Source organism: Oncorhynchus mykiss, chromosome 30 (assembly GCF_013265735.2).
Source record: "Oncorhynchus mykiss isolate Arlee chromosome 30, USDA_OmykA_1.1, whole genome shotgun sequence".
Classification (NCBI taxonomy): domain Eukaryota; kingdom Metazoa; phylum Chordata; class Actinopteri; order Salmoniformes; family Salmonidae; genus Oncorhynchus; species Oncorhynchus mykiss.
In genome coordinates this window covers 10,675,764-10,702,465 of record NC_050570.1, presented here as the reverse complement: position 1 = coordinate 10,702,465, position 26,702 = coordinate 10,675,764, and the positions used below count along the sequence as shown (strand labels likewise).

General features: G+C 42.9%; 1 protein-coding gene across 2 annotated transcripts in view; it reads left to right on the top strand.

Moving 5' to 3' along the window:
• LOC110521303 (dual specificity protein phosphatase 8) overlaps positions 1–26,702 on the top strand; it is a 106,846-nt gene that overhangs the window by 26,939 nt on the left and 53,205 nt on the right. For both annotated transcript variants that reach the window (XM_036968449.1, XM_036968450.1), the window contains exon 3: positions 15,935–16,073. In XM_036968449.1, coding sequence (XP_036824344.1) covers positions 15,935–16,073 — 139 coding nt within the window. The remainder of the gene's footprint in view (positions 1–15,934; positions 16,074–26,702) is intronic.

Here is a 26,702-nt window from a genome sequence, read left to right as displayed (position 1 = left end):
AAAAAAAAAAATCCCTGGATGTATTGTGCTCGGGGTTTTGCCTGCCAAATCAGTTCTGTTATACTCACAGACATTATTCAAACAGTTTTACAAACCTCAGAGTGTTGTCTATCCAAATACTAATAATATGCATATCCTAGCTTCTGAGCCTGAGTAGCAGGCAGTTGACTTTGGGCACGCTTTTTATCCGGACGTGAAAATACTGCCCCCTATCCCAGAGAGGTTTTAACAGAGCTATTAATTGTGCCTTAACTTCTTGACGCTACCCATCCCGTTAGCGGGATCATTTTCGTCAGCAAACGCTGAATAGCATAGCGCCACAGTCAAATAATATTACTAAAAAATATTCATATTCATGAAATCACAAGTGCAATATTGCAAAATACAGCTTAGCCTTTCGTTAATCCATTTGTCGTTTCAGATTTTGAAATTATGCTTTACAGCGAAAGCAATCCAAGCGTTTGTGTAAGTATATCGATCGCATAACAAAACATTATGTACACTAAGCATTAAGTAGCTAGGTCACGAAAATCAGAAAAGCAATCAAATTAATCGTTTACCTTTGATGATCTTCGGATGTTTTCACTCACGAGACTCCCAGTTGCACAACAAATTTTCCTTTTGTTCCATAAAGATTATTTTTATATCCAAAACACCTCCGCTTGTTTGTTGCGTTATGTTCAGAAATCCACAGGAAAGAGCGGTCATGACAATGCCGATGTATATTCCAAATAATATCCATAATGTCCACAGAAACATGTCAAACATTTTTTAAAGTCAATCCTCAGGTTGTTTTTAAAATATATATTAGATAATATATCAACCAAGTGTGTAGGTTTTTCAAAAACACCGGGAGAAACAATGGTCGCTTTACTCTGTAGCGCAATAATCACAAAATAATCACAAAAAACATGTTGTGGGACATGCTGTATATTGTAAAACAATGTTTTTACCTGAATTATTCATACTTATTTATATTTTAGTATTAAACTGTTATCTACTTTCTGAAAACATCAGATTCATCTGTAAAACAAATAATGAGGCATTATTTGGTTACAACACTGAGGAAGATGTTGGTGAAGAACCATTTTTAAGAGTCTACAGGAGGGAGCACTGGGCTACGCAATGAAAAGTTGACAGGCAAGTCATGTTGTTTTACTGGAAGGCTAGCCAACTGGTAAACTATCTAGTAAACACATCGGATACGAGGTTGGTGTCTCTCTCATTTCCACAGAAATGTTGAACATGCTAATGGCTAACCGGTTAACTAACATTTTTAAGACACCAATAATCCCAAAACATTGATGGCTTGATCACAAAATAACACTGTTGAAGGTAATATATTTCTTAAACGCTGTTGATTATAACGAATATATGGGGTGCTACGCTACAAGAGCAGATACTTATCCAGTATTGTTTAGTGGAAAAAAGACATGCTTGTTGTACTATTGGTTATCGATGACAAGGTGGAAGACGGAAAAGCTCTGTCCCCATTTTCAAAAAGTAATTTCTCAATTTTACTTATCCTCACACTTTGGAATCAAAGAGGCCGGGGTCCACTAATTTAGTGCATCTTTACAAAGCTGTCCATTCATTGGCCTTGAACTCTGCATTTAAGGACAGAAATAAAGAAATGTTAGAAAGAGCTAGCCAACTAAACTAGGATACATCAAGTTTAAGGTAAACTCCTAACGTTAGCTAGCTAACAGAATTTCACAAGTCAGATTAAAGCTTCCACTGTCATAAAACTAGTACACAGTTACACTAGCTAACTCAATAAATCACCATGCAAACATGAGATAAGCCTGCCAAATAGCATAGTTAAATTTACCCAGATGGAGAATAAGTCAAATCTAGCTATGGTAACATAGCTTGCCAGCTAACTTAGCTAACTTTAGCTAATGAGGGAAACATTGTCCGAGACCAGAAGAAGTGTGAGACTAAGCTAGCTAAGGTAGCTTTCTAGCTATCTACCGTTACAGACACTGACATAGTTAGCAAGCTAGCCAAATGTCCAGCCAAAACCTAGGTATCTGGCTAGACTGTGAACTCTCCTTCCAGACTCATATTAAAAATCTTAAATCCAAAATTAAATCTAGAATCGGCTTCGTATTTCGGAACAAAGCCTCCTTCACTCATGCCGCCAAACATACCCTCGTAAAACTGACTATCCTACCGATCCTCGACTTCGGCGATGTCATTTACAAAATAGCTTCCAATACTCTACTCAGTAAACTGGATGCAGTCTATCACAGTGCCATCCGTTTTGTCACCAATGTCCCTTATACCACCCACCACTGCGACCTGTATGCTTTAGTCGGCTGGGCTTTGCTACATATGCATCGCCAGACCCACTGGCTCCAGGTTCTCTATAAGTCTGTGCTAGGTAAAGCTCCACCTTATCTCAGCTCGCTGGTCACGATAACAACACCCACCCGTAGCACGCGCTCCAGCAGGTATATCTCACTGGTCAGCAGGTATATCTCACTCCCAAAGCCAACACCTCCTTTGGCAGCCTTTCCTTCCAGTTCTCTGCTGCCAATGACTGGAACGAATTGCAAAAATCACTGAATCTGGAGACTTATCTTTCCCTCACCAACTTTAAACATCAACTATCTGAGCAGCTGACTGATCGCTACAGCTGTACATAGCCCATCTGTAAATAGCCCACCCAATCTACCTCTTTTGCACACCAGTATTTCTACTTGCATATCACCATCTGCTCATCTATCACTCCAGTGATAATTTGCTAAATTGTAATTACTTGCTACTATGGCCTATTTATTGCCTTACCTCCTCACGCCATTTGCACGCACTGCATATAGACTTTTTTTTCTTCTTCTATTGTGTTATTGACTGTACACTTGTTTATTCCATGTGTAACTCTGTTGTTGTTGTTTGTGTCGCACTGCTTTGCTTTATCTTGGCCAGGTCGGAGTTTTAAATGAGAACTTGTTCTCAACTAGCTTACCTGGTTAAATAAAGGTGAAATTACAAAATGTAAAAAAAAATGTAATAGGACAACCTATTTAACCTGAATGACCTGAATGTTACTTAACGTTTTCATGGTTTTCAGTCAGCCAAAATCGGTCGATATAACTTTCACCGGTTTCCACTCGTCAGTCACTCAGTCGCACTAGAACTGGAATACTTGCATGTATTCTGGTGGACTTAATGTGCTGGTGGTGTCACGCCTTAGAGAGCCTTTTTACGTCTCTATTTGGTTTGGTCAGGGTGTGATTTGGGTGGGCATTCTATGTTCTTTTTTTCTAGGTGTTGTATTTCTATGTTTTGGCCGGGTATGGTTCTCAATCAGGGACAGCTGTCTATTGTTGTCTCTGATTGAGAATCATACTTAGGCAGCCTTTTCCCACCTGTGTTTGTGGGTGATTATTTTCTGTTTTGTGTTTTTGCACCTGACAGAACTGTTCGTTGTCATTTTGCTCTTTGTAGTTTTGTTCAAGAGTTTTGATAATAAATCATGAACACTTACCACGCTGTGCTTTGGTCCACTTCTTCCACCGACGACAAGAGTCGTGATAGGTGGCGGTATAATTACCCCACTGGCTGGGTCAAATACCCATAGCCCAACCTTAATAACCCTGCATCAACAACTTTCTGTATTTACAGAAAACAACCCAACTATTGACCCAATGCCTGCAAACCAGCAATTGGGTCATCCAAACAACCCAGCATTTTTTAGAGTGTAACTTGCATCTTTAAGCCATACATGCAAGAAGCGTTGACCTGTCTGGTGCACACACATTACTCTTACCTCAGTTTGATTGAAGGCCTCACTCTGTATTTCTGCATTGTAACTGATGGCTTCTAGAAAGAGAGAACGAACAACACAAGATCAAGATCAGCTACCTACTAGTTTAAAGCAATGAAAGATCTAATTGTTACAAATAATAAATGTATGGGCTACATTTATGAGAATAATACATGCATTTACTTACCTTAACAATCTTGAAGATGATACAATCATTTATCACTCAAAAAAGTATTATGAGTGATTATCCTTCTCCCAATACAGCCTCTTCCAACGCCACGTGCTAGCTAACATACTACTGAATTGTAACACTAGCATATTGACATGTATATTGGTATTAAACAACAAGAACATAATCACCTAAAAATATTCAGTACTGTTCAAAAGTTTGGGGTCACTTAGAAATGTACTTTTTTCCATGAAAACATACATGAAATGAGTTGCAAAATTAATAGGAAATATATTCAAGACTTTGACAAGGTTATAAATAATGATTTTTAATTGAAATAATAATTGTGTCCTTCAAACTTTGCTTTCGTCAAAGAATCCTCCATTTGCAGCTATTACAGGCTTGCAGACCTTTGGCATTCTAGTTGTCAATTTGTTGAGGTAATATGAAGGGATTTGACCCCATGCTTCCTGAAGCACCTCCCACAAGTTGGATTGGCTTGATGGGCACTTCTTATGTACCATACGGTCAAGCTGCTCCCACCACAGCTCAATAGGGTTGAGATCCGGTGACTGTGCTGGCCACTCCATTGTAGACGGAATAACAGCTGACTGCTTCTTCCCTAAATAGTTATTGCATAGTTTGGAGCTGAACTTTGGGTCATTGTCCTATTGTAGGAGGAAATTGGCTCCAATTAAGCACCGTCCACAGGGTATGGCACGGCGTTGCAAAATGGAGTGACAGCCTTCCTTCTTAAAGATCCCTTTTACCCTGTACAAATCTCCCACATTACCACCACCAAACCACCCCCAGACCATCACATTGCCTCCACCATGCTTGACAGATGACGTCAAGCACTCCTCCAGCATCTTTTCATTTTTTCTGCGTCTCACAAATATTCTTCTTTGTAATCCGAACACTTGAAACTTAGATTTGTCTGTCCATAACACTTTTTTTCCAATCTTCCTCTCTCCAGTGTCTGTGTTCTTTTTCCCATCTTAATCTTTTCTTTTTATTGGCCAGTCTGGGAAGAAAAAAAATCTGCAACTTCTGCAACTATGCTGCATCCCGGAGTCTCCTCTTCACTGTTGATGTTGAGACTGGTGTTTTGCAGGTACTAAACTAAGCAAAAAAAGAAACGTCCTCTCACTGTCAACTGCGTTTATTTTCAGCAAACTTAACATGTGTAAATATTTGTATGAATGTAACAAGATTCAGCAACTGAGACATAAACTGAACAAGTTACACAGACATGTGACTAACAGAAATGGAATAATGTGTCCCTGAACAAAGGGGGGGGGGGGGGTCAAAATCAAAAGTAACAGTATCTGGTGTGGCCACCAGTTGCATTAAGTACTGCAGTGCATCTCCTCCTCATGGACTGCACCAGATTTGACAGTTCTTGCTGTGAGATGTTACCCCACTCTTCCACCAAGGCATGTGCAAGTTCCCAGACATTTCTGGGGAGAATGGCCCTAGCCCTCACCCTTCGATGCAGCCCTCACCCTTCTCAATGGGATTGAGATCCGGGCTCTTCGCTGGCCTTGGCAGAACACTGACATTCCTGTCTTGCAGGAAATCATGCACAGAACAAGCAGTATGGCTGGTGGCATTGTCATGCTGGAGGGTCATGTCAGGATGAGCCTGCAGGGAGGGTACCACATGGAGAATGGAGGAGGATGTCGTGGAGGAGGATGTCTTCCCTGTAACGCACAGCAGAGATTACCTGCAATGACAACAAGCTCAGTCCGATGATGCTGTGACACACCGCCACAGACCATGACGGACCCTCCACCTCCAAATCAATCCCGCTCCAGAGCACAGGCCTCCGTGTAATGTTCATTCTTTTGACGATAAACGCGAATCCGACCATCACCCCCGGTGAGACAAAATCGCGACTCGTCAGTGAAGAGCACTTTTTTCCAGTCCTGTCTGGTCCAGCGATGGTGGGTTTGTGCCCATAGGCGACATTGTTGCCGGTGATGTCTGGTGAGGACCTGCCTCAACAGACACCACAAACCCTCAGTCCAGCCTCTCTCAGCCTATTGCGAACAGTCTGAGCACTGATGGAGGGATTGTGCGTTTCTGGTGTAACTCGAGCAGTTGTTGTTGCCATCATGTACCTGTCCCGCAGGTGTGATGTTCAGATGTACCGATCCTGTGCAGGTGTTGTTACATATGATCTGCCACTGCGAGATCGATCAGCTGTCCGTCCTGTCTCTCTGTAGTGCTGTTTTAGGCGTCTCACAGTACGGACATTGCAATTTATTGCCCTGGCCACATCTGCAGTCCTCATGCCTCCTTGCAGCATGCCTAAGGCACGTTCACGCAGATGAGCAGGGACCCTGGGCATCTTTCTTTGGTGTTTTTCAGAGTCAGTAGAAAGGCCTCTTTATTGTCCTAATTTTCATAACTGTGACCTTAATTTCCTACCGTCTGTAAGCTGTTGGTGTCTAAACGACCGTTCCACAGTTTCAATTTCATTAATTGTTTATGGTTCATTGAACAAGCATAGGGAAACCGTGTTTAAACCCTTTACAATGAAGATCTGTGAAGTTATTTGGATTTTTACGAATTATCTTTGAAAGACAGGGTCCTGAAAAAGGGACGTTTCTTTTTTTTCTGAGTTTATTTAATGAAGCTGCCAGTTGAGGACTTGTGAGGCATCTGTTTCTCAAACTATACACTCTAATGTACTTGTCCTCTTGGTCAGTTGTGCACCGGGGCCTCCCACTCCTCTTTCTATTCTGGTTAGAGCCCATTTGTGCTGTTCTGTGAAGGGGGTAGTACACAGCGTTGTACCAGATCTTCAGTTTATTGTCAATTTCTCGCATTGAATAGCCTTCATTTCTCAGAACAAGAATAGACTGACGAGTTTCAGAAGAAAGTACTTTGTTTCTAGCCATTTTAAGCCTGTAATTGATCCACAAATGCTGATGCTCCAGATACTCAAATAGTCTAAAGCCAGTCTAAATGGCCAGTTTTATTGCTTCTTTAATCAGAACAACAGTTTTCATCTGTGCTAACATAATTAGAAAGGGTTTTCTAATGATCAATTAGCCTTTTAAAATTATAAACTTAGATTAGCTAACACAATGTGTCATTTGAACACAGGAGTGATGGTTGCTGATAATGGGCCTCTGTAAACCTGTTTAGATATTCCATTAAAAAAATCTGCCATTTCCAGCTACAATAGTCATTTACAACATTAACAATGTCTACACTGTATTTCTGATCAATTTGATGTTGTTTTAATGGACAATTTTTAAAATTTTCTTTCAAAAACAAGGACATTTCGACGTGACCCCAAACTTTTGAACGGTAGTGTAAGTGTTTAGTCAAATCATTAGTTAGCTAACTATCTATCACATGAATTGTGCAAAAATATGATACTTAACGTTAGCTAGCTAAGCGCTGGCCAGTCAGTCAGTGGCGCTGACAGATTAAACTGGTATCAACAAAATGTGTTTCACTCTATCCCATAAAACATTACATTGCTAACTATGCATGTTTGTCAATAGTTGCAATAAATATTGTTATTGCCAAAGGTTTGCTGCAGATTCACCACTAGTGGCAAACGTTTGCAAAATCTGGCAATATTTTGTGGCACACTATCTAGTTTGCAAATTAATTTTTTTAAGGGAATTTGTAAATAACTAGGTTACAAAAATGTACAAATGTGGGAGTAATGATTAATAAATGATGAATAAACTATTTACTAATCCATTATAAATGCTTTATAATGTGGCGGTATTATAAATTGCTACCACACCCTTTCACAGCAAATGATAGAGGGGACCTTTGCCCCAACACGTCTGAAGACAGACACACACACACACACACACACACACACACACACACACACACACACACACACACACACACACACACACACACACACACAGCAGTGCCAGCTGCCAGTGCCAGTCAATGACATCATATCACCATTGAGTGTTATCTTTACTGACGGGGTTGTTTGTACAGTCTCAAATCCTGCTGATGGACTAAAGCTTTGATGGTTCGAACCAGCACTCACCTGCAACTACAGAGCCTTCAGAACGTATTCATACTCCTTGACTTTTTCCACATTTTGTTGTGTTACAGCCTGAATTCAAAATGGATTAAATATGTTTTTCTCTCACCCATCTACACACAATACCTCATTATGACAAAGTGAAAATATGTTTTTAGACATTTTTGAAACTAAATACAGAAATATCTTATTTATATAAGTATTCACACCCCTGTCAATACATGTTAGAATCACCTTAGCAGTGATTAAAGCGGTGTTTTTCTGGGTAAATGTCTGAGCGCTTTCCACACCTGGATTGTACACTATTTGAACATTATTGTTTGTTTAATTCTTCCAGCTCCAGCTCAACTCAAGAACACAGTGGCCTCCATCATTCTTAAATGTAAGAAGTTTGTTGGAACCACTGGACGCCCTGCCAAACTGAGTAATCGAGGGAGAAGGGCCTTGGTCAGTGAGGTGACCAAGAATCCGATGGTCACTCTGACAATGCTCCAGAGTTCCTCTGTGGAGATGGGAGAACCTTCCAGAAGGACAGCTATCTCTGCAGAACTCCACCAATCAGGCCTTTATGGTAGTGACCAGACGGAAGCCACTCCTCAGTAAAAGGACGATGACACCCCGCTTGGAGTTTGCCAAAAGGCACCTAAAGAATCTCAGACCATGAGAAACAAGATTCTCTGGTCTGATGAAATCAAGATTTAACTTGGCCTGAATGCAAAGTGTCATGTCTGGAGAAAACCTGGCCCCATCCCTACGGTGAAGCATGGTGGTGGCAGCATCATGCTGTGAGGATATTTTTCAGCAGCAGGCTGGGAGACTAGTCGGGATCGAGGGAAAGATGAACGTAGAAAAGTACAGAAAGATCCTTGATGAAAATCTGCTCCAGAGCGCTTAGGACCTCAGACTGCTGCGAAGGTTCCAGAGTTTAAGAGGATCTGCATAGAAGAATGGGAGAAACTCCCCAAATACAGGTGTGCCAAGCTTGTAGCGTCATACCCATGAATGCACTGTTTGTCTGAACAAAAATATTAACGCAAAATGTAAAGTGTTGGTCCCATGTTTCATGAGCTGAATGTTCCATATGCACAACAAGCTTATTTCCCTCAAATGTTGTGAGCAAACTTGTTTACATCCCTGTTAGTGAGCATTTCTCCTTTGCCAAGGCAATTCATCCACCAGACGGGTGTGGCATATCAAGAAGCTGGTTAATCAGCATGATCATTACACAGGTGCAACTTGTGCTGAGGGCAATAAAAGGCCCCCGAAATGTTGTGTCACACAACACCTTGCCACTGTTGTCTCACGTTTTGAGGGAGTGTGCAATTGGCATGCTGAATGCAAGAATTTCCAACAGAGTAGTTGTCAGAGAATGATCACACCCATCATTATCTTATTTCCCAGCATGCTGGATTGCTGGTAGATTTTTTTTTTTTATGGTTTGTTTCAATATCTTTGTTTGTGCATTTACTTTGATTGATTGATTTACCTTATGTTACACAAAGATAAATAACATACATTTTCTAAATGAATCCAATCAGTTAGTTAGATTTCTTTTGCACCCATTACTGTAATGTTTGTTCCAGTTCAGATTATCTGGGTAGTCCCAATCCGCACACTCATTCTGAGTGCATGTTGCATTTGAATGAAACATCTCAAGGTGTCTGGATTCTAACACATCATTTTACAAGCCAGCAAAATGTGACTTGTGGGTGGGGTGGCACAAATCTGTTAACTTTGGCAAAATTCCCAGGATTTCCAGAAATTCTGGTTGGGAATTTACTGGAACGGAAGCAGGAAATTCAACCAGGATTTTGGAATAATCTGGGAGTTTTGTAAACCTACTTGCAAGCCTTATAACAAATGGTATGAAGGATGACCTTACAGGGTACTTGTGATGTTACATTTGATAGCAGAGCGCAGAGGAATGCTTAAAAATGGCTATGCAGTGTGCCGATCCCTGTATCACTTCATCCACGTTTAGAATTGTTTTCATCACCTGCATCCTGTATTCAAAATGACTGCCAAGGTTGGGCAGACTAAGCTACAGGACTACCTGAAGTATCTAAAGTGGAACAACCATTTCAGGAACAGGGGCAATAAATCCAAGCAACATATTTAATTAGTTTAGAACATTCTATCATTTATATTTGAGTAGCATAAGGTGATTCAAATTTAAAAATCTATCATGCACAAACAATTTAAAAAAAGAAACCTGCAATATAGTTTGCTGGGAAATATGATAATGCTGGTAGTGGTTTTGATTCAAAGTGATGTGTATGAGTTTCAGGCTCCTGTATCAGGGTAAAAGTAGGCCCTCAAAATAACGCTTATTTTGTTGATTATTTTTGAATGATACCATATTCACTTAGGATCTCACTTGGTGAAGTACATATAACCGAAAATGTCTCCGTCACTAACAAATACAGTCATTTGTGGTAACTCTACAGTTTACTCGAGGCAAGGCACTCTGGGAAATATTTGAATACGGCTTTACACTAAGCAGTATGTTAATTTAACACTGTTCCCATGTCTACATGGGTCCACAGACTCAACACTGTCAGTGTTCATGTGTTTGTTTTTAAACACGGGTATATATGCTGTGTCTGTCTTCTCTGCAGCTGCAGTTGAAATCATTAGGTTTCGACCTAGAACATTTTATGCTCTCACTGCGGGCCATTTTCCCTACTGCCTGTGTCATGTTTGTTGCTCATAATGTCCTATTTGAAGCCAGACCTCTCGTTATTGTACACAGATAAAACACCCGCTGAGAGGCAGATCTGGGGGGGTGTGAGGTCTTAGACTCACAGGCCAGTAACGGAGGGAAAAACGCTCTCCCACTCCCTCCCTCCCTTCTTCTCTTTCTGTGGAGGAGGTAAGAGAAAAGAGACTCTACTTACATCCTGCTGTGATGCTCTCTCTCAATTTCAATTTAAGGGGCTTTAATGGCATGGGAAACATATGTTTACATTGCCAAAGCAAGTGAAATAGATAATAAACAAAAGTGAAATTAACAATATAAAATTAACAGTAAACATTACACTTACAAAATGTCCAAATGATCAGAGATACTTCATCTATCTGTCTCTGTCTCTGTCTCTGTCACTGTCTCTCTATTTCTGTCTCTCTCTGTTTCTGTCTCTGTCACTGTCTCTCTATTTCTGTCTCTCTCTGTCTTTGTCACTGTCTCTCTATTTCTGTCTCTCTCTCTCTGTCTCTGTCACTGTCTCTCTATTTCTGTCTCTCTCTCTCTCTGTCTCTGTCACTGTCTCTCTATTTCTCTCTCTCTCTCTGTCTCTGTCTCTCTATTTCTGTCTCTCTATTTCTGTCTCTCTCTCTCTCTCTCTCTCGCTGTCTCTGTCTCTTTATGTATGTCTCTCTCTCTCTCTCTCTGTCTCTCTCTCTCTCTCTCTCTCTCTCTCTGTCTCTGTCTCTCTCTCTGTCTGTCTCTCTATGTATGTCTCTCTCTCTCTCTCTTTCAATTTGCTGTATTGGCATTACGTAACAACGTACATATTGCCAAAGCATGCTTTGGAGATTAAGTGAGACATTTACAATATTAATGTAATTAAAATAATAATAATCAAGATTGCCAACGGGACAATCAGTAACAATAATAAACAAGGGTAAAAATAACCATTCAATTAACAATAACAATGGCATGAAGGACATGTGCAGGTTGGTTTGTCTCTCAATCTCTCTGTCTCTCGCTCTTTCTCTCTCCATCTCTCTGCTCGCTCTCCCCCTATCTCCCTCTCTTGCTCTCACTCTCACTCTCACTCTCCTCAATTCAATTTAAAGGGCTTTATTGGCATAGGAAACATATGTTAACATTGCCAAAGCAAGTGAAATAGATAATAAACAAAAGTGAAATAAACAATAAAAATGAACAGTAAACATTTCACTCACAGACGTTTCAAAGGAATAGAGACATTTGGAATGTCATATTATGGCTATGCACAGTGTTATAACTATACAAATGCAAAATGGGTTGTGTTTACAGTGGTGTTTGTTCTCTACTGGTTGCTGCTGTGATGGCACACTGTGGTATTTCACCCAGTAGATATGGGAGTTTATCAACATTTGATTTGTTTTTCGAATTCTTTGTGGGTCTGTGTAATCTGAAGGGAATATGTGTTTCTATGGTCAAACATTTAGCAGGAGGTTAGGAAGTGCAGCTCAGTTTCCACCTCATTTTGTGGGCAGTGTGCACATAGCCTGTCTTCTCTTGAGAACCAGGTGTCCTTTCGGCGGCTTTTCTCAATAGCAAAGCTATACTCACTGAGTCTGTACATAGTCAAAGAGTTCCTTCATTTTGGGTCAGTCACAGTGGTCAGGTATTCTGCCACTGTGTACTTTCTGTTTAGGGCAGTTGTTTTTTTTAGGGCAGTAGTTTGCTCAGTTGTTTTGTAAATTCTTTCCAATGTGTCAAGTAATTATCTTTTTGTTTTCTCATGATTTGGTTGGGTCTAATTGTGTTGCTGTCTTGGGACTCTGTGGGGTCTGTTTGTGTTTGTGAACAGAGCCCCAGGACCAGCTTGCTTAGGGGGCTCTTCTCCAGGTTAATTTCTCTGTCGGTGATGGGTTTGTTATGGAAGGTTTGGGAATCGCTTTGTTTTAGGTGGTAGTAGAATTTAACGGCTCTTTTCTGGATTTTGATAATTAGCAGGTATCAGCCTAATTCTGCTCTGCATGCATTATTTGGAGTTTTACGTTGTACACGGAGGATATTTTTGCAGAATTCTGCATGCAGTCTCAATTTGGTCTTTGTCCATTTTGTGAATTCTTGGTTGGTGAGTGGACCCCACGCTCCCATCCCCACGACCCCACGCTCCCACCCCACGCTCTCTCCCTGCCTCTCTCTCACTCCTCTCTATCTTTCTCCGTTGTACCAATGCAACACCTGCGTTGTTAATGGTAAAAACAGCAGTATGGTAGTGTAGTGCTGCTGCCTGCTGGCTGGTGAAGGGGGAGGGACTGAGTCTTTTCATATGCTGCAGTATGTCAACTCCAGAGGTTATTGACCTCTAACAATGCAGTAATCATTATCTCTCTCGCTCTCTCTCTCTCTCTCTCTCTCTCTCTCTCTCTCTCTCTCTCTCTCTCTCTCTCTCTCTCTCTTCAATTCAATTCAATTCATGGGCTTTATTTTCATTGGAAACATATGTTAACATTGCCAAAGCAAGTGAACCCAGATGGTATCAGTGGACTCAGATGGTATCAGTGGACTCAGATGGGTATCAGTGGACTCAGATGGGTATCAGTGGACTCAGATGGGTATCAGTGGACTCAGATGGTATCAGTGGACTCAGATGGGTGTCAGTGGACTCAGATGGGTGTCAGTGGACTCAGATGGGTATCAGTGGACACGGGTGGGTTCAGTGGACTCGGGTGGGTTCAGCGGACTCGGGTGGGTTCAGCGGACTCGGGTGGGCTCAGTGGACTCAGATGAGTTCGGTGGACTCAGATGGTGTCAGTGGACTCAGATGGGTTCAGTGGACTCAGATGGGTGTCAGTGGACTCAGGATGGGTGTCAGTGGACTCAGAATGGGTGTCAGTGGACTGAGATGGGTGTCAGTGGACTGAGATGGGTTTCAGTGGACTCAGATGTGTTCAGTTAACTCAGATGGGTTCAGTGGACTCTGATGGGTTCAGTGGACTCAGATGGGTTCAGTGGACTCAGATGGGTTCAGTGGACTCTGATGGGTTCGGTTAACTCAGATGGGTTCAGTGGACTCAGATGGTGTCAGTGGACTCAGATGGTGTCAGTGGACTCAGATGGGTTCAGTGGACTCAGATGGGTTCAGTGGACTCAGATGGGTTCAGTGGACTCTGATGGGTTCAGTGGACTCAGATGGTGTCAGTTAACTCAGATGGGTTCAGTGGACTCTGATGGGTTCAGTTAACTCAGATGGGTTCAGTGGACTCTGATGGGTTCAGTGGACTCAGATGGTGTCAGTTAACTCAGATGGGTGTCAGTGGACTCAGATGGGTGTCAGTGGACTCAGATGGTGTCAGTTAACTCAGATGGGTTCAGTGGACTCTGATGGGTTCAGTTAACTCAGATGGGTTCAGTGGACTCAGATGGTGTCAGTTAACTCAGATGGGTTCAGTGGACTCTGATGGGTTCAGTTAACTCAGATGGGTTCAGTGGACTCTGATGGGTTCAGTGGACTCTGATGGGTTCGGTTAACTCAGATGGGTGTCAGTGGACTCAGATGTGTTCAGTTAACTCAGATGGGTTCAGTGGACTCAGATGGTGTCAGTGGACTCAGATGGGTTCAGTGGACTCAGATGGGTTCAGTGGACTCAGATGGGTTCAGTGGACTCTGATGGGTTCGGTTAACTCAGATGGGTGTCAGTGGACTCAGATGTGTTCAGTTAACTCAGATGGGTGTCAGTGGACTCAGATGGGTGTCAGTGGACTCAAATGGTGTCAGTTAACTCAGATGGGTTCAGTGGACTCAGATGGGTTCAGTGGACTCTGATGGGTTCAGTTAACTCTGATGGGTTCAGTGGACTCAGATGGGTTCAGTGGACTCAGATGGGTTCAGTGGACTCAGATGGGTTCAGTGGACTGCTGTACTGGAGGTTGTGTTTAAACGCAGACTAGGTGGTCAGGTTGAGATGCTATCTCCCCTCTCAGATGGTCACTAACCACACAACAGTAAAGACGGGAAACAACAGTCTTTTACAGGTGTTGTAGATGTGTTAGAAACATGACATGACATACTGTACACATCCATCCATTCTGTACTCATCCATCCATTTTGTACTCATCATCCATTCTGTACTCATCCATCCATTCTGTACTCCTCCTTTCTGTACTCATCCATCCATTCTGTACTCCTCCGTTCTGTACTCATTTATTTTCTTCTCATCCATCCATTACTCATCCATTTTGCATCACTGGCATTTGCTGACTCAAAAACATGTTTTCACTTTTTCTTCATGGAGTATTCTATGGAAAAACATGCATCAGTCACCTCTGTATCTGTCGGCCATGACACTCTGGTACGGCTGCTGTGTAACATGAAGCACAAACACACATTGACACACACACACACACACACACACACACACACACACACACACACACACAGACACACACACTGAGGCACGCACACAAACACACACTATTGCAGAGTAATAGACTCTCTGATACACACTATAGACCTGTGTGTCTACCATGACCCACTGCATGGTAAAGCTCACAGAGAAAGACAAGGGGGCCACTCAGCAGTGAACAGTGGTCTTGGAGGAAGTGTTGTTTTGCCCAGCAGCTATAGTGTAGTCTTTATGCTATCTGAAGGTCGGAGGGAGCGCATGAAAACAACACGAAGAAAAGGGTTAAAGAACCCCCTTTCAGTGGTGGTTTAGAGCTGCAATGCGATAGGCTAGGCGCTGGTCATGTGACCAAAACCTGCCTGACAACATGGAGAAGGAGCCTGACTGGCGTGTCACACACACAGCATAGACAAACACAGGCGCATGCTCGCATCTCTTCCTCTTTTACAAACACATTGTGACAAAGCCTCTACAGCATGCTGATGCATTGAACGTGCTTGAACTGTCCATTTACACACATGCATTTGGATGGAATGTTTTGTATTTAACAGATAATATGTCCTCATTATTTAGCCGTTATTTACTGTTACAGCATCGCTTCCTGGATATCAATGTGAAAATCCCTTTCGATTTTTTTTTTTACTCTGTCCAGATGGTGTAATAATTTGCTATGTTCCCAAATGTTGTTTCGGTAACCCCATGCACCACCCACCCAACCCCCTCTATATCATAAGATTTAAAAATGAAGATAAATGTGTGTTTTAATACAAACAGCAGTTTTTATCAGTGCAACTTTTTGTACTCATGGGTTCTGACAACTTCATATTCCTTTTGCAATGAATGATACTAACCCTAACCTCCATTGACATCTTCTTGCTCACTGGTGTTTCTACAGGTTGAGATGGGCAGGAAACAGGAAGTGGTGGTGTACGACCAGAGTTCCAAAGAGGCGGGGCAACTGTCCAAAGATGGTTTTGTCCACATCCTGCTGGGCAAGCTGGAGGGCACCTTCCATCGAGTCTCCCTGCTCACAGGTAGGCACTTGCTGTGTGTGTGTGTGTGTGTGTGTGTGTGTGGGAACCACCATCCTGGAATCAGTGTTTACAAGCAGATGGTGTTTCACAACTGATCCAAAGTCAGTTCCTGTGTGTATATAACAAGGTGGCCTGCATTGAACAAGTAGGCATGGTGCAGTGTGCCATGCTTCTGTTTGGACAGCAGGTATCACTGGTGAGCATCATCTGTAATCGTGTTCATCATTCTTTCACTCACTCATTATATGTTCTACTCACACATGGTTAATAATGCATTTATTTATTATATGACATATTGGTCACTCTGTCGATGGAAGGAAGGAATAGGAAAATAGTCATTGTGAACATCTATGAGTTTTGCATTGCAAACCTCTCCTAAGAGTCCCCCACCCCTCTCTCTTTCAATCTACAAGCCCTTTGAAATTGAGGCTTAAGCTTAAATTCAAATATGAATACCTGTTTCTCAAATCAGCCAGTCTTATTTACCATGCTTAATAGCTTTTTCCTTTTGGCTGGTAAGCACCCTCAGAGTTAGAAAAGAGGCCTGACGTGGGTATTAATCTGAGACTTAATACCTTCTCAGTATCTATCTAGGACTGCAGCGCTGCAGAGAGACAGTGGCAGTAAGCACACAGATGCTCACACACACACGCAATAATCTCCCTCACTCAGGATTGGGAGAGAGACAGTGTGTGTATGTGTGTGAGTGTGCATGTGTGTGTGTAAAGATGTTTCCTACCCCTGCAAATCTCCAAAAGCATAGTAAGATTCACACATATTCACACACACACACAAAGTAAGCCTGGAATTTTCCATTTCAGCTTTTTGATGAGGCTACCACCTATCCCTCTTAAAAAAAGACCCATCAGCGATTCTCTTCTCAGTCTTTCTGCATCTCTCTCTCTCTCTCTCTCTCTCTCTCTCTCTCTCTGTGTGTCTCTCTCTGTGTCTCTCTCCCTTTCTCCGTGTCTCTCTCCCTTTCTCCGTGTCTCTCTCTCTTTCTCCCGTTCTCTGCTGTTTCCACGACAACAGTGGAAGAGAATATGCTGGTGGATGATTCAACCAATGGGAAAGACTTTTGTTTTGTGATATCGGGGTCAGTGGTGTTAACAGTCATAGCGGAATAATGTGCGTGTATGTGTCTGTATGCATGCATGCATTCGTGTGTGTGTTTCGGGGTCATGTGCGTTAACAGTGGTCTCTGTTAACAGTGGTCTCAGCACTGGCAGGGTAGCATGGAAGTGACGGCCTCAGAGGTCAATCTGTGCCAGCTTGACCATCTGACGTCTGGTCATTCGTCGTGTGACATTGGTTCTGGCATCTGGTCACACGGGTGTTAATTGCCGTTTTTCACCTGTTTCTCTTCTTCAGTCTTCAGCATCAGAATTAGACCTTCAGTTAACAAAGTTCATTTATTTCCCCCATCCTCTATCCCTATCCTCAGATTAATTTAACAGTTATTCTGGTTTAATTGTCTCAGAATACCCAGGGAATACCCCATTCCCCCCCTCACCAGTCTTCAGGGAACAAGGCCTGATTTATGATGTCATTAACGGTGCCAATGACTTCATACCCGAGGGATGGCTTGATGTGGGCCCAACAGCTCACACACTCACTCACTCACACACACAATTATAAACATGTAGACTGATACACACACACACACACACACACACAATTCTAAACATGTAGACACACATAGCAGCACAGCGCTCCAAGGGAGATAAAGGAAGAGGGACGGCTAGGATAGAGAGATGAAAAGAAATCAGCCTTTAAATGGGATAGACAGAGTGAATAAAGGAATAATTGCAGCAGTTTGGTCTCGCTGTCTGGGGGAGAGTGGATTTACTGCCTAAACTGTAATGTACACACAGGCATGTTAAATGGAGGATTAAAACACACGCGTGCTGCTATGGACACACACACACACACACACACACACACACACACACACCAGGGCCAGTCCAGTCCCCATTGGGTGGAGCCAGTTTGTTTGTTACAGTGGTTAGCTGACAACAACACTAGAGCATAGATCTTATCCCATTGTTCTTACGTTAGCATAGCTATCATAGGAGAGAGAGGGGGAAAGAGAGAGAGAGGAAGCCAGAGAGATTTGTATGAGCAATGCAGGCATGACTATAAAATCAAATCAAATGTTATTTGTCATTTGCGCCAAATAGAACAGGTGCAGGCCACAACCTTATCTTGAAATGCTTACTCACAAGCCCATAATCAACAATGCAGTTGAAGAAATGGAGTTAAGAAAATATTTACTAAATAAACTAAAGTAGAGAGAGAAGAAAAGGAGGATGTAGAGGGGGTCATCTAGTGTTAGCAGAGGTAGAGAGATAGAAATTAGATGGGGAGAGACAAAGGTAGGGTCCCATTTTATTTGGATAGTCTGGATAGAGGGTCTACAGATGGTCATACTATCAACACACTATCTGTTAATAAGCAACTGCTTGTCTAAGGTTACGGTTGGGATTAGCGTTAGGTTTAGAATAAGGGTTAGGATTAGGGTTAGTAAACAGTCAGTTGAAATGTTTGTCTGTAGATCATCTACAGATGAACTATCCATATAAAGTGTTACCAAAGGAAAAGATGCAGATGATGACAATGTGCCCTCTGCAGATGATGAGAATGTGCCCTCTGCAGATGATGAGAATGTGCCCTCTGCAGATGATGAGAATGTGCCCTCTGCAGATGATGACAATGTGCCCTCTGCAGATGATGAGAACATGCCCTCTGCAGATGATGAGAATGTGCCCTCTGCAGATGATGAGAATGTGCCCTCTGCAGATGATGAGAATGTGCCCTCTGCAGATGATGAGAACATGCCCTCTGCAGATGATGAGAATGTGCCCTCTGCAGATGATGAGAATGTGCCCTCTGCAGATGATGAGAATGTGCCCTCTGCAGATGATGAGAACGTGCCCTCTGCAGATGATGAGAACATGCCCTCTGCAGATGATAAGAACGTGCCCTCTGCAGATGATGAGAATGTGCCCTCTGCAGATGATGAGAATGTGCCCTCTGCAGATGATGACAATGTGCCCTCTGCAGATGATGAGAACATGCCCTCTGCAGATGATGAGAACGTGCCCTCTGCAGATGATGAGAACGTGCCCTCTGCAGATGATGAGAATGTGCCCTCTGCAGATGATGAGAATGTGCCCTCTGCAGATGATGAGAACATGCCCTCTGCAGATGATAAGAACGTGCCCTCTGCAGATGATGACAATGTGCCCTCTGCAGATGATGAGAATGTGCCCTCTGCAGATGATGAGAACGTGCCCTCTGCAGATGATGAGAATGTGCCCTCTGCAGATGATGAGAATGTGCCCTCTGCAGATGATGAGAACATGCCCTCTGCAGATGATAAGAACGTGCCCTCTGCAGATGATGAGAATGTGCCCTCTGCAGATGATGAGAATGTGCCCTCTGCAGATGATGAGAATGTGCCCTCTGCAGATGATGAGAATGTGCCCTCTGCAGATGATGAGAATGTGCCCTCTGCAGATGATGAGAATGTGCCCTCTGCAGATGATGAGAATGTGTCCTCTGCAGATTATGACAATGTGCCCTCTGCAGATGATGACAATGTGCCCTCTGCAGATGATGAGAATGTGCCCTCTGCAGATGATGAGAATGTGCCCTCTGCAGATGATGACAATGTGCCCTCTGCAGATGATGACAATGTGCCCTCTGCAGATGATGAGAATGTGCCCTCTGCAGATGATGACAATGTGCCCTCTGCAGATGATGACAATGTGCCCTCTGCAGATGATGAGAATGTGCCCTCTGCAGATGATGACAATGTGCCCTCTGCAGATGATGAGAATGTGCCCTCTGCAGATGATGAGAATGTGCCCTCTGCAGATGAGAGTATGTGAAAAGAGAGAGAATAGGAGAGGATGGAGAGAGCGAGAGACAGCGGTGCAGCTTCCGAGTGAGCAAGCTCTGCAGATGTGGAGAGATGAGGACAAAGGCAGAGATTGGAGATAGAGAGAGAGGTAGAGAGGTAAGGGGAGATGCAGGTGTGAGAGTGTGTGTGGTCTTCAGATGTGCAGTGACTGTTTGTAATCTCTCTCAAGTGCCATCTGCCTGTTTTTTTCTCAGGATTACTAAAGCTACACACCAAAGTGGAAGGAAGGAAGGAAGGAAGGAAGGAAGGGAGAGAGGGAGAGAGGGAGAGAGGGAGAGAGGGAGAGAGGGAGAGAGAGAGGGAGAGAGGGAGAGAGAGAGAGAGAGAGAGAGAGAGAGAGAGAGAGAGAGAGAGAGAGAGAGAGAGAGAGAGAGAGAGAGAGAGTGTGCCGCTTGTGCCTAGATGCCCTACATTGGCAACGGGAATGGGAAAATAAATCATCAAATCTGTATGCTACTTGCAAGATCCATCCAAAGCGCTGTACATTGTGTGCAATCATTACTCCACCACCAATGTGTAGCAATGACGTCAGGAAACACGGAAGCCATTTTGAGCCAGAATGCTCAGCACACATTTAGTGACGGAGAGGGGCAACATCTTATGAGTTCCAACCCAACTTTGCTATTTAAATCAAATAAAGCGTTATTGGTCACATACACATGGTAAGCAGATGTTATTGGTCACATACACATGGTAAGCAGATGTTATTGGTCACATACACATGGTAAGCAGATGTTATTGGTCACATACACATGGTAAGCAGATGTTATTGGTCACATACACATGGTAAGCAGATGTTATTGGTCACATACACATGGTAAGCAGATGTTATTGGTCACATACACATGGTGAGCAGATGTTATTGGTCACATACACATGGTAAGCAGATGTTATTGGTCACATACACATGGTAAGCAGATGTTATTGCAAGTGTAGTGAAATGCTTGTGCTTTTTGTTCTGACAGTGCAACAATATCTAGCATGTAATCTAACAATTCCACAGCAACTACCTAAAACACACATATCTAAGTAAATGTATGGAATAAGAATATATGCAATACCGTTCCAAACTTCAGGGTCACTTCAAAATGTCCTTGTTTTTGAAAAAAGGTTGTGCATTAAAATAACATCAAATTAATCAGAAATACAGTATAGACCTTGTTAAGGTTGTAAATTACTATTGTAGCTCGAAACGGCTGATTTGTAATGGAATATCTACAGTGCCTTGCGAAAGTATTCGGCCCCCTTGAACTTTGCGACCTTTTGCCACATTTCAGGCTTCAAACATAAAGATATAAAACTGTATTTTTTTTGTGAAGAATCAACAACAAGTGGGACACAATCATGAAGTGGAACGACATTTATTGGATATTTCAAACTTTTTTAACAAATCAAAAACTGAAAAATTGGGCGTGCAAAATTATTCAGCCCCCTTAAGTTAATACTTTGTAGCGCCACCTTTTGCTGCGATTACAGCTGTAAGTCGCTTGGGGTATGTCTCTATCAGTTTTGCACATCGAGAGACTGACATTTTTTCCCATTCCTCCTTGCAAAACAGCTCGAGCTCAGTGAGGTTGGATGGAGAGCATTTGTGAACAGCAGTTTTCAGTTCTTTCCACAGATTCTCGATTGGATTCAGGTCTGGACTTTGACTTGGCCATTCTAACACCTGGATATGTTTATTTTTGAACCATTCCATTGTAGATTTTGCTTTATGTTTTGGATCATTGTCTTGTTGGAAGACAAATCTCCGTCCCAGTCTCAGGTCTTTTGCAGACTCCATCAGGTTTTCTTCCAGAATGGTCCTGTATTTGGCTCCATCCATCTTCCCATCAATTTTAACCATCTTCCCTGTCCCTGCTGAAGAAAAGCAGGCCCAAACCATGATGCTGCCACCACCATGTTTGACAGTGGGTATGGTGTGTTCAGGGTGATGAGCTGTGTTGCTTTTACGCCGAACATAACGTTTTGCATTGTTTCCAAAAAGTTCAATTTTGGTTTCATCTGACCAGATCACCTTCTTCCACATGTTTGGTGTGTCTCCCAGGTGGCTTGTGGCAAACTTTAAACGACACTTTTCATGGATATCTTTAAGAAATGGCTTTCTTCTTGCCACTCTTCCATAAAGGCCAGATTTGTGCAATATATGACTGATTGTTGTCCTATGGACAGAGTCTCCCACCTCAGCTGTAGATCTCTGCAGTTCATCCAGAGTGATCATGGGCCTCTTGGCTGCATCTCTGATCAGTCTTCTCCTTGTATGAGCTGAAAGTTTAGAGGGCCAGGTCTTGGTAGATTTGCAGTGGTCTGATACTCCTTCCATTTCAATATTATCGCTTGCACAGTGCTCCTTGGGATGTTTAAAGCTTGGGAAATCTTTTTGTATCCAAATCCGGCTTTAAACTTCTTCACAACAGTATTTCGAACATGCCTGGTGTGTTCCTTGTTCTTCATGATGCTCTCTGCGCTTTTAACGGACCTCTGAGACTATCACAGTGCAGGTGCATTTATACGGAGACTTGATTACACACAGGTGGATTGTATTTATCATCATTAGTCATTTAGGTCAACATTGGATCATTCAGAGATCCTCACTGAACTTCTGGAGAGAGTTTGCTGCACTGAAAGTAAAGGGGCTGAATAATTTTGCACGCCCAATTTTTCAGTTTTTGATTTGTTAAAAAAGTTTGAAATATCCAATAAATGTCGTTCCACTTCATGATTGTGTCCCACTTGTTGTTGATTCTTCACAGAAAAATACAGTTTTATATCTTTATGTTTGAAGCCTGAAATGTGGCAAAAGGTTGCAAAGTTCAAGGGGGCCGAATACTTTCGCAAGGCACTGTACATAGGCGTACAGAGGCCCATAATCAGAAACCATCACTCCTGTTCCAATGGCACATTGTATTAGCTAATCCAAATGTATCATTTTAAAAGGCTAATTGATCCTTAGAAAACTATTTTTCATTTATGTTAACACAGCTGAAAACTGTTGTTCTGATTAAAAAAGCAATAAAACTGGCCTTCTGTAGACTAGTTGAGTATCTGGAGCATCAGCATTTATAGGTTCGATTACAGGCTCAAAATGGCTAGAAACAAATAACTTTCTTCTGAAACTCGTCAGTCTATTCTTGTTCTGAGAAATGAAGGCTATTCCATATGAGAAATTGCCAACAGACTGAAGATGTCGTACAACGCTGTATACTACTCCCTTCACAGAATAGCGCAAACTGGTTCTAACCAGAATAGAAAGAGGAGTTGGAGGCCCCAGTGCACAACTGAGCAAGAGGACAAGTCCTCAACTGACAGGTTCATTAAATAGTGCCCGCAAAACACCAGTCTCAACTTCAACAGAGAAGAGGCAACTCTGGGATGCAGGCCTTCTACGCGCGGGGAGAAGAGTTAGGATTTCAGATGTTTTCAGAAGATAGGAAGAGACTCTGCTGTCCTAGCTTCAGGGGGAAGCTGGTTCTACCTTTGGTGTGCCAGGACAGAGAAGAGCTTTGACTGCCCCCATAGGGGTCAGAGGGCCAGGAGACCAGAGGTGGCAGAACGGAGTACTCGGGTTGGGGTTGTAGGGTTTTAGCAGAGCCTGGAGGTAGGGAGGGGCAGTTCCTCAGTTCCTCATAGGCAAGTACCATGTCTTGTAGTGGATGCAAGCTTTGACTGGGAGCCAGAGGAGTGCGTGAAGGAGCAGGGTCACATTGGAGAACTTAGGAAGACTGAACACCAGGCGGGCTGGAGTGTTCTGGATAAGTTGCAAGGGTTTGATGGCACAGCAGAATGGAGATGACAAGTTCCTGGATTAGGACCTGCGCCTGTTCCTGTGTGAGGTTGGTTCATACTCTACGGATGTTGTAGAGCATCAACCTGCAGGAGTGAGTCACTGCTTTGATGTTTGCAGAGAACGACAGGGTGTTGTCCAGAGTAACGCGAAGGTTTTTGCACTCTGTGAGGGGGACACCGTGGAATTGTCAACCTTGATGGAGAGGTCTTGGAGCGGGTAGGCCTTCCCCGGGAGGAAAAGAAGCTCAGACTTGTTGAGGTTGAGCTTTAGGAAATGGGCTAACATCTAACATCTGTCAGCCACGCAGAGATACATGTCACCACTTAGGTGTCAGATGGGGGAAGGAGAAAAGTAGTTGAGAGTCCCTGAGGGACACCAGTAGTGAGAGTACGGACCCCAGATCCTCTTCACATCATCTGGTAGGAGTGGCCTGTCAGGTAAGAGTGTGCAGAGTCTGAGATGCCCAGGCCTGAGAGGGTGGAGAGGAGGATCTGATGATTCACGGTAGAGGTCGACTTATTATGATTTTTCAACGCCGATACCGATTATTGGAGGACCAAAAAAAAGCCGATACCGATTAATCGGACGATTTTTATTTATTTATTTGGAATAATGACAATTACAACAATACTGAATGAACACTTTTATTTTAACTTAAAATAATACATCAATAAAATCAATTTAGCCTCAAATAAATAATGAAACATGTTAAATTTGGCTTAAATAATGCAAAAACAAAGTGTTGGAGAAGAAAGTTAAAGTGCAATATGTGTCATGTAAGAAAGCTAACGTTTCAGTTCCTTGCTCAGAACATGAGAACATATGAAAGTTGGTGGTTCCTTTTAACATGAGTCTTCAATATTCCCAGGTAATAAGTTTTAGGTTGTAGTTATTATAGGAATTATAGGACTATTTATCTCTATAACATTTGTATTTCATTAACCTTTGACTATTGGATGTTCTAATAGGCACTTTAGTATTGCCAGTGTAACAGTATAGCTTCCGTCCCTCTCCTCGCTCCTCCCTGGGCTCAAACCAGGGTTACATCGAAAACAGCCACCCTCGAAGCATCGTTATCCATTGCTCCACAAATGCCGCGGCCCTTGCAGAGCAAGGGGAACAACTACTTCAAGGTCTCAGAGCGAGTGCACACCCCGCTAACTAGCGCACACCCCGCTAACTAGCTAGCCATTTCAGATCGGTTACACCAGCCTAATCTCGGGAGTTGATAGGCTTGAAGTCATAAACAGCTCAATGCTTGAAGCACAACGAAGAGCTGCTGGCAAAACGCACAAAAGTGCTGTTTGAATGAATGCTTACGAGCCTGCTGCTGCCTACCACCGCTCAGTCAGACTGCTCTATCAAATATCAAATCATAGACTTAATTATATCATAATAACACACAGAAATATGAGCGTTAGGTCATTAATATGGTCAAATCCGGAAACTATCATTTAGAAAACAGATATAGATATATAGATATACCTCTCCTTAAAAACTTTATGTATAAAGCAAACCATGCAATAATCTGAGACGGCGCTCAGAAAATAAATACAATTATCCGCCATGTTGGAGTCAACAGAAATCACATGATAAATATTCCCTTACCTTTTTTATTTTTTATTTAAAATTTTACCCCTTTATTCTCCCCAATTTCGTGGTATCAAATTGTTTAGTAGCTACTATCTTGTCTCATCGTTACAACTCCCGTATGGGCTCGGGAGAGACGAAGGTTGAAAGTCGCACTGCTTCTTAACACAGCGCGCATCCAACCCGGAAGCCAGACGCACCAGTGTGTCAGAGGAAACACCGTGTACCTGGCAACCTTGGTTAGCGCGCACCACAATCGGTGTCCAAAAATGTCAATTACTGATTGAACTTTGAACATTTTGAAGTCAGAGGGGCAGCCAGTGTTCGGGTGGCCGAACCTCACTAGTCATCTGGAGAGAGAGGGGAGAAAGAGGTCTAGGCTTGGGGTAGTTCTGTGTGAGTGGTACCAGTGGACTCAATAGGCTGAGTGAATGAGGAGCGGATGTCATCAACCTTCTTTTCAAAGTGACTGACAAAGTCGTCAGCAGAGAGGGAAAGGGAGGGGTGGAGGATTAAGGAGGGAGGAGAAGGTAGAAAAGTGTACTAATCTGTTAATCCTCCTGCTATTGTGCAGCTTCTGCTACGAGCTCTGAACAGGCCTGGAGGGATGACTGCAATGCTAACATGCTAACAGTTAACAGGCCTGGAGATGGCTGTAATGCTAACATGCTAACAACTAACAGGCCTAGGGTAATGGCTGTAATGCTAACAGTTAACAGGCCTGGGGTAATGAGTCTCAGACTGCCTGTCAGTCTGCCAGCCTGATGAAGAAACATAAACACATCATAATAGGGAGACATTAGGAGATGAAAGAGACTGCTCACACAACACACACACACACACACAGAAGCCGCTGTGCGGGTGCCTTTAGGCTTTGATGAGATTGGGTGTGGGTGTGACTGCACAGTCTACAATGCAAAGTTTAATCCAATTATGTGTCATTCATCTGTGCTCTTATACAACAGGGTGGCGGCCCTTGTGTGTGTGTGTGTGTGTGTCTGTCTGTCTGTCTGTCTGTCTGTCTGTCTGTCTGTCTGTCTGTCTGTCTGTCTGTCTGTCTGTCTGTCTCTTTCTGTCTGTCTGTCTGTCTCTTTCTGTCTGTCTGTCTGTCTCTTTCTGTCTGTCTGTCTCTTTCTGTCTGTCTGTCTGTCTGTCTGTCTGTCTGTCTGTCTGTCTGTCTGTCTGTCTGTCTGTCTGTGTGTGTGTGTGTGCGCCGCTGAGTTAATCTTGGGAGACAGACTCTCACAATGCAGCCGTTCACAGAGGCATTCCAAAACGCTATATAAAGCGGCCTGTGTGTGTTTGTATGTGTATTGGTTAGATAGAC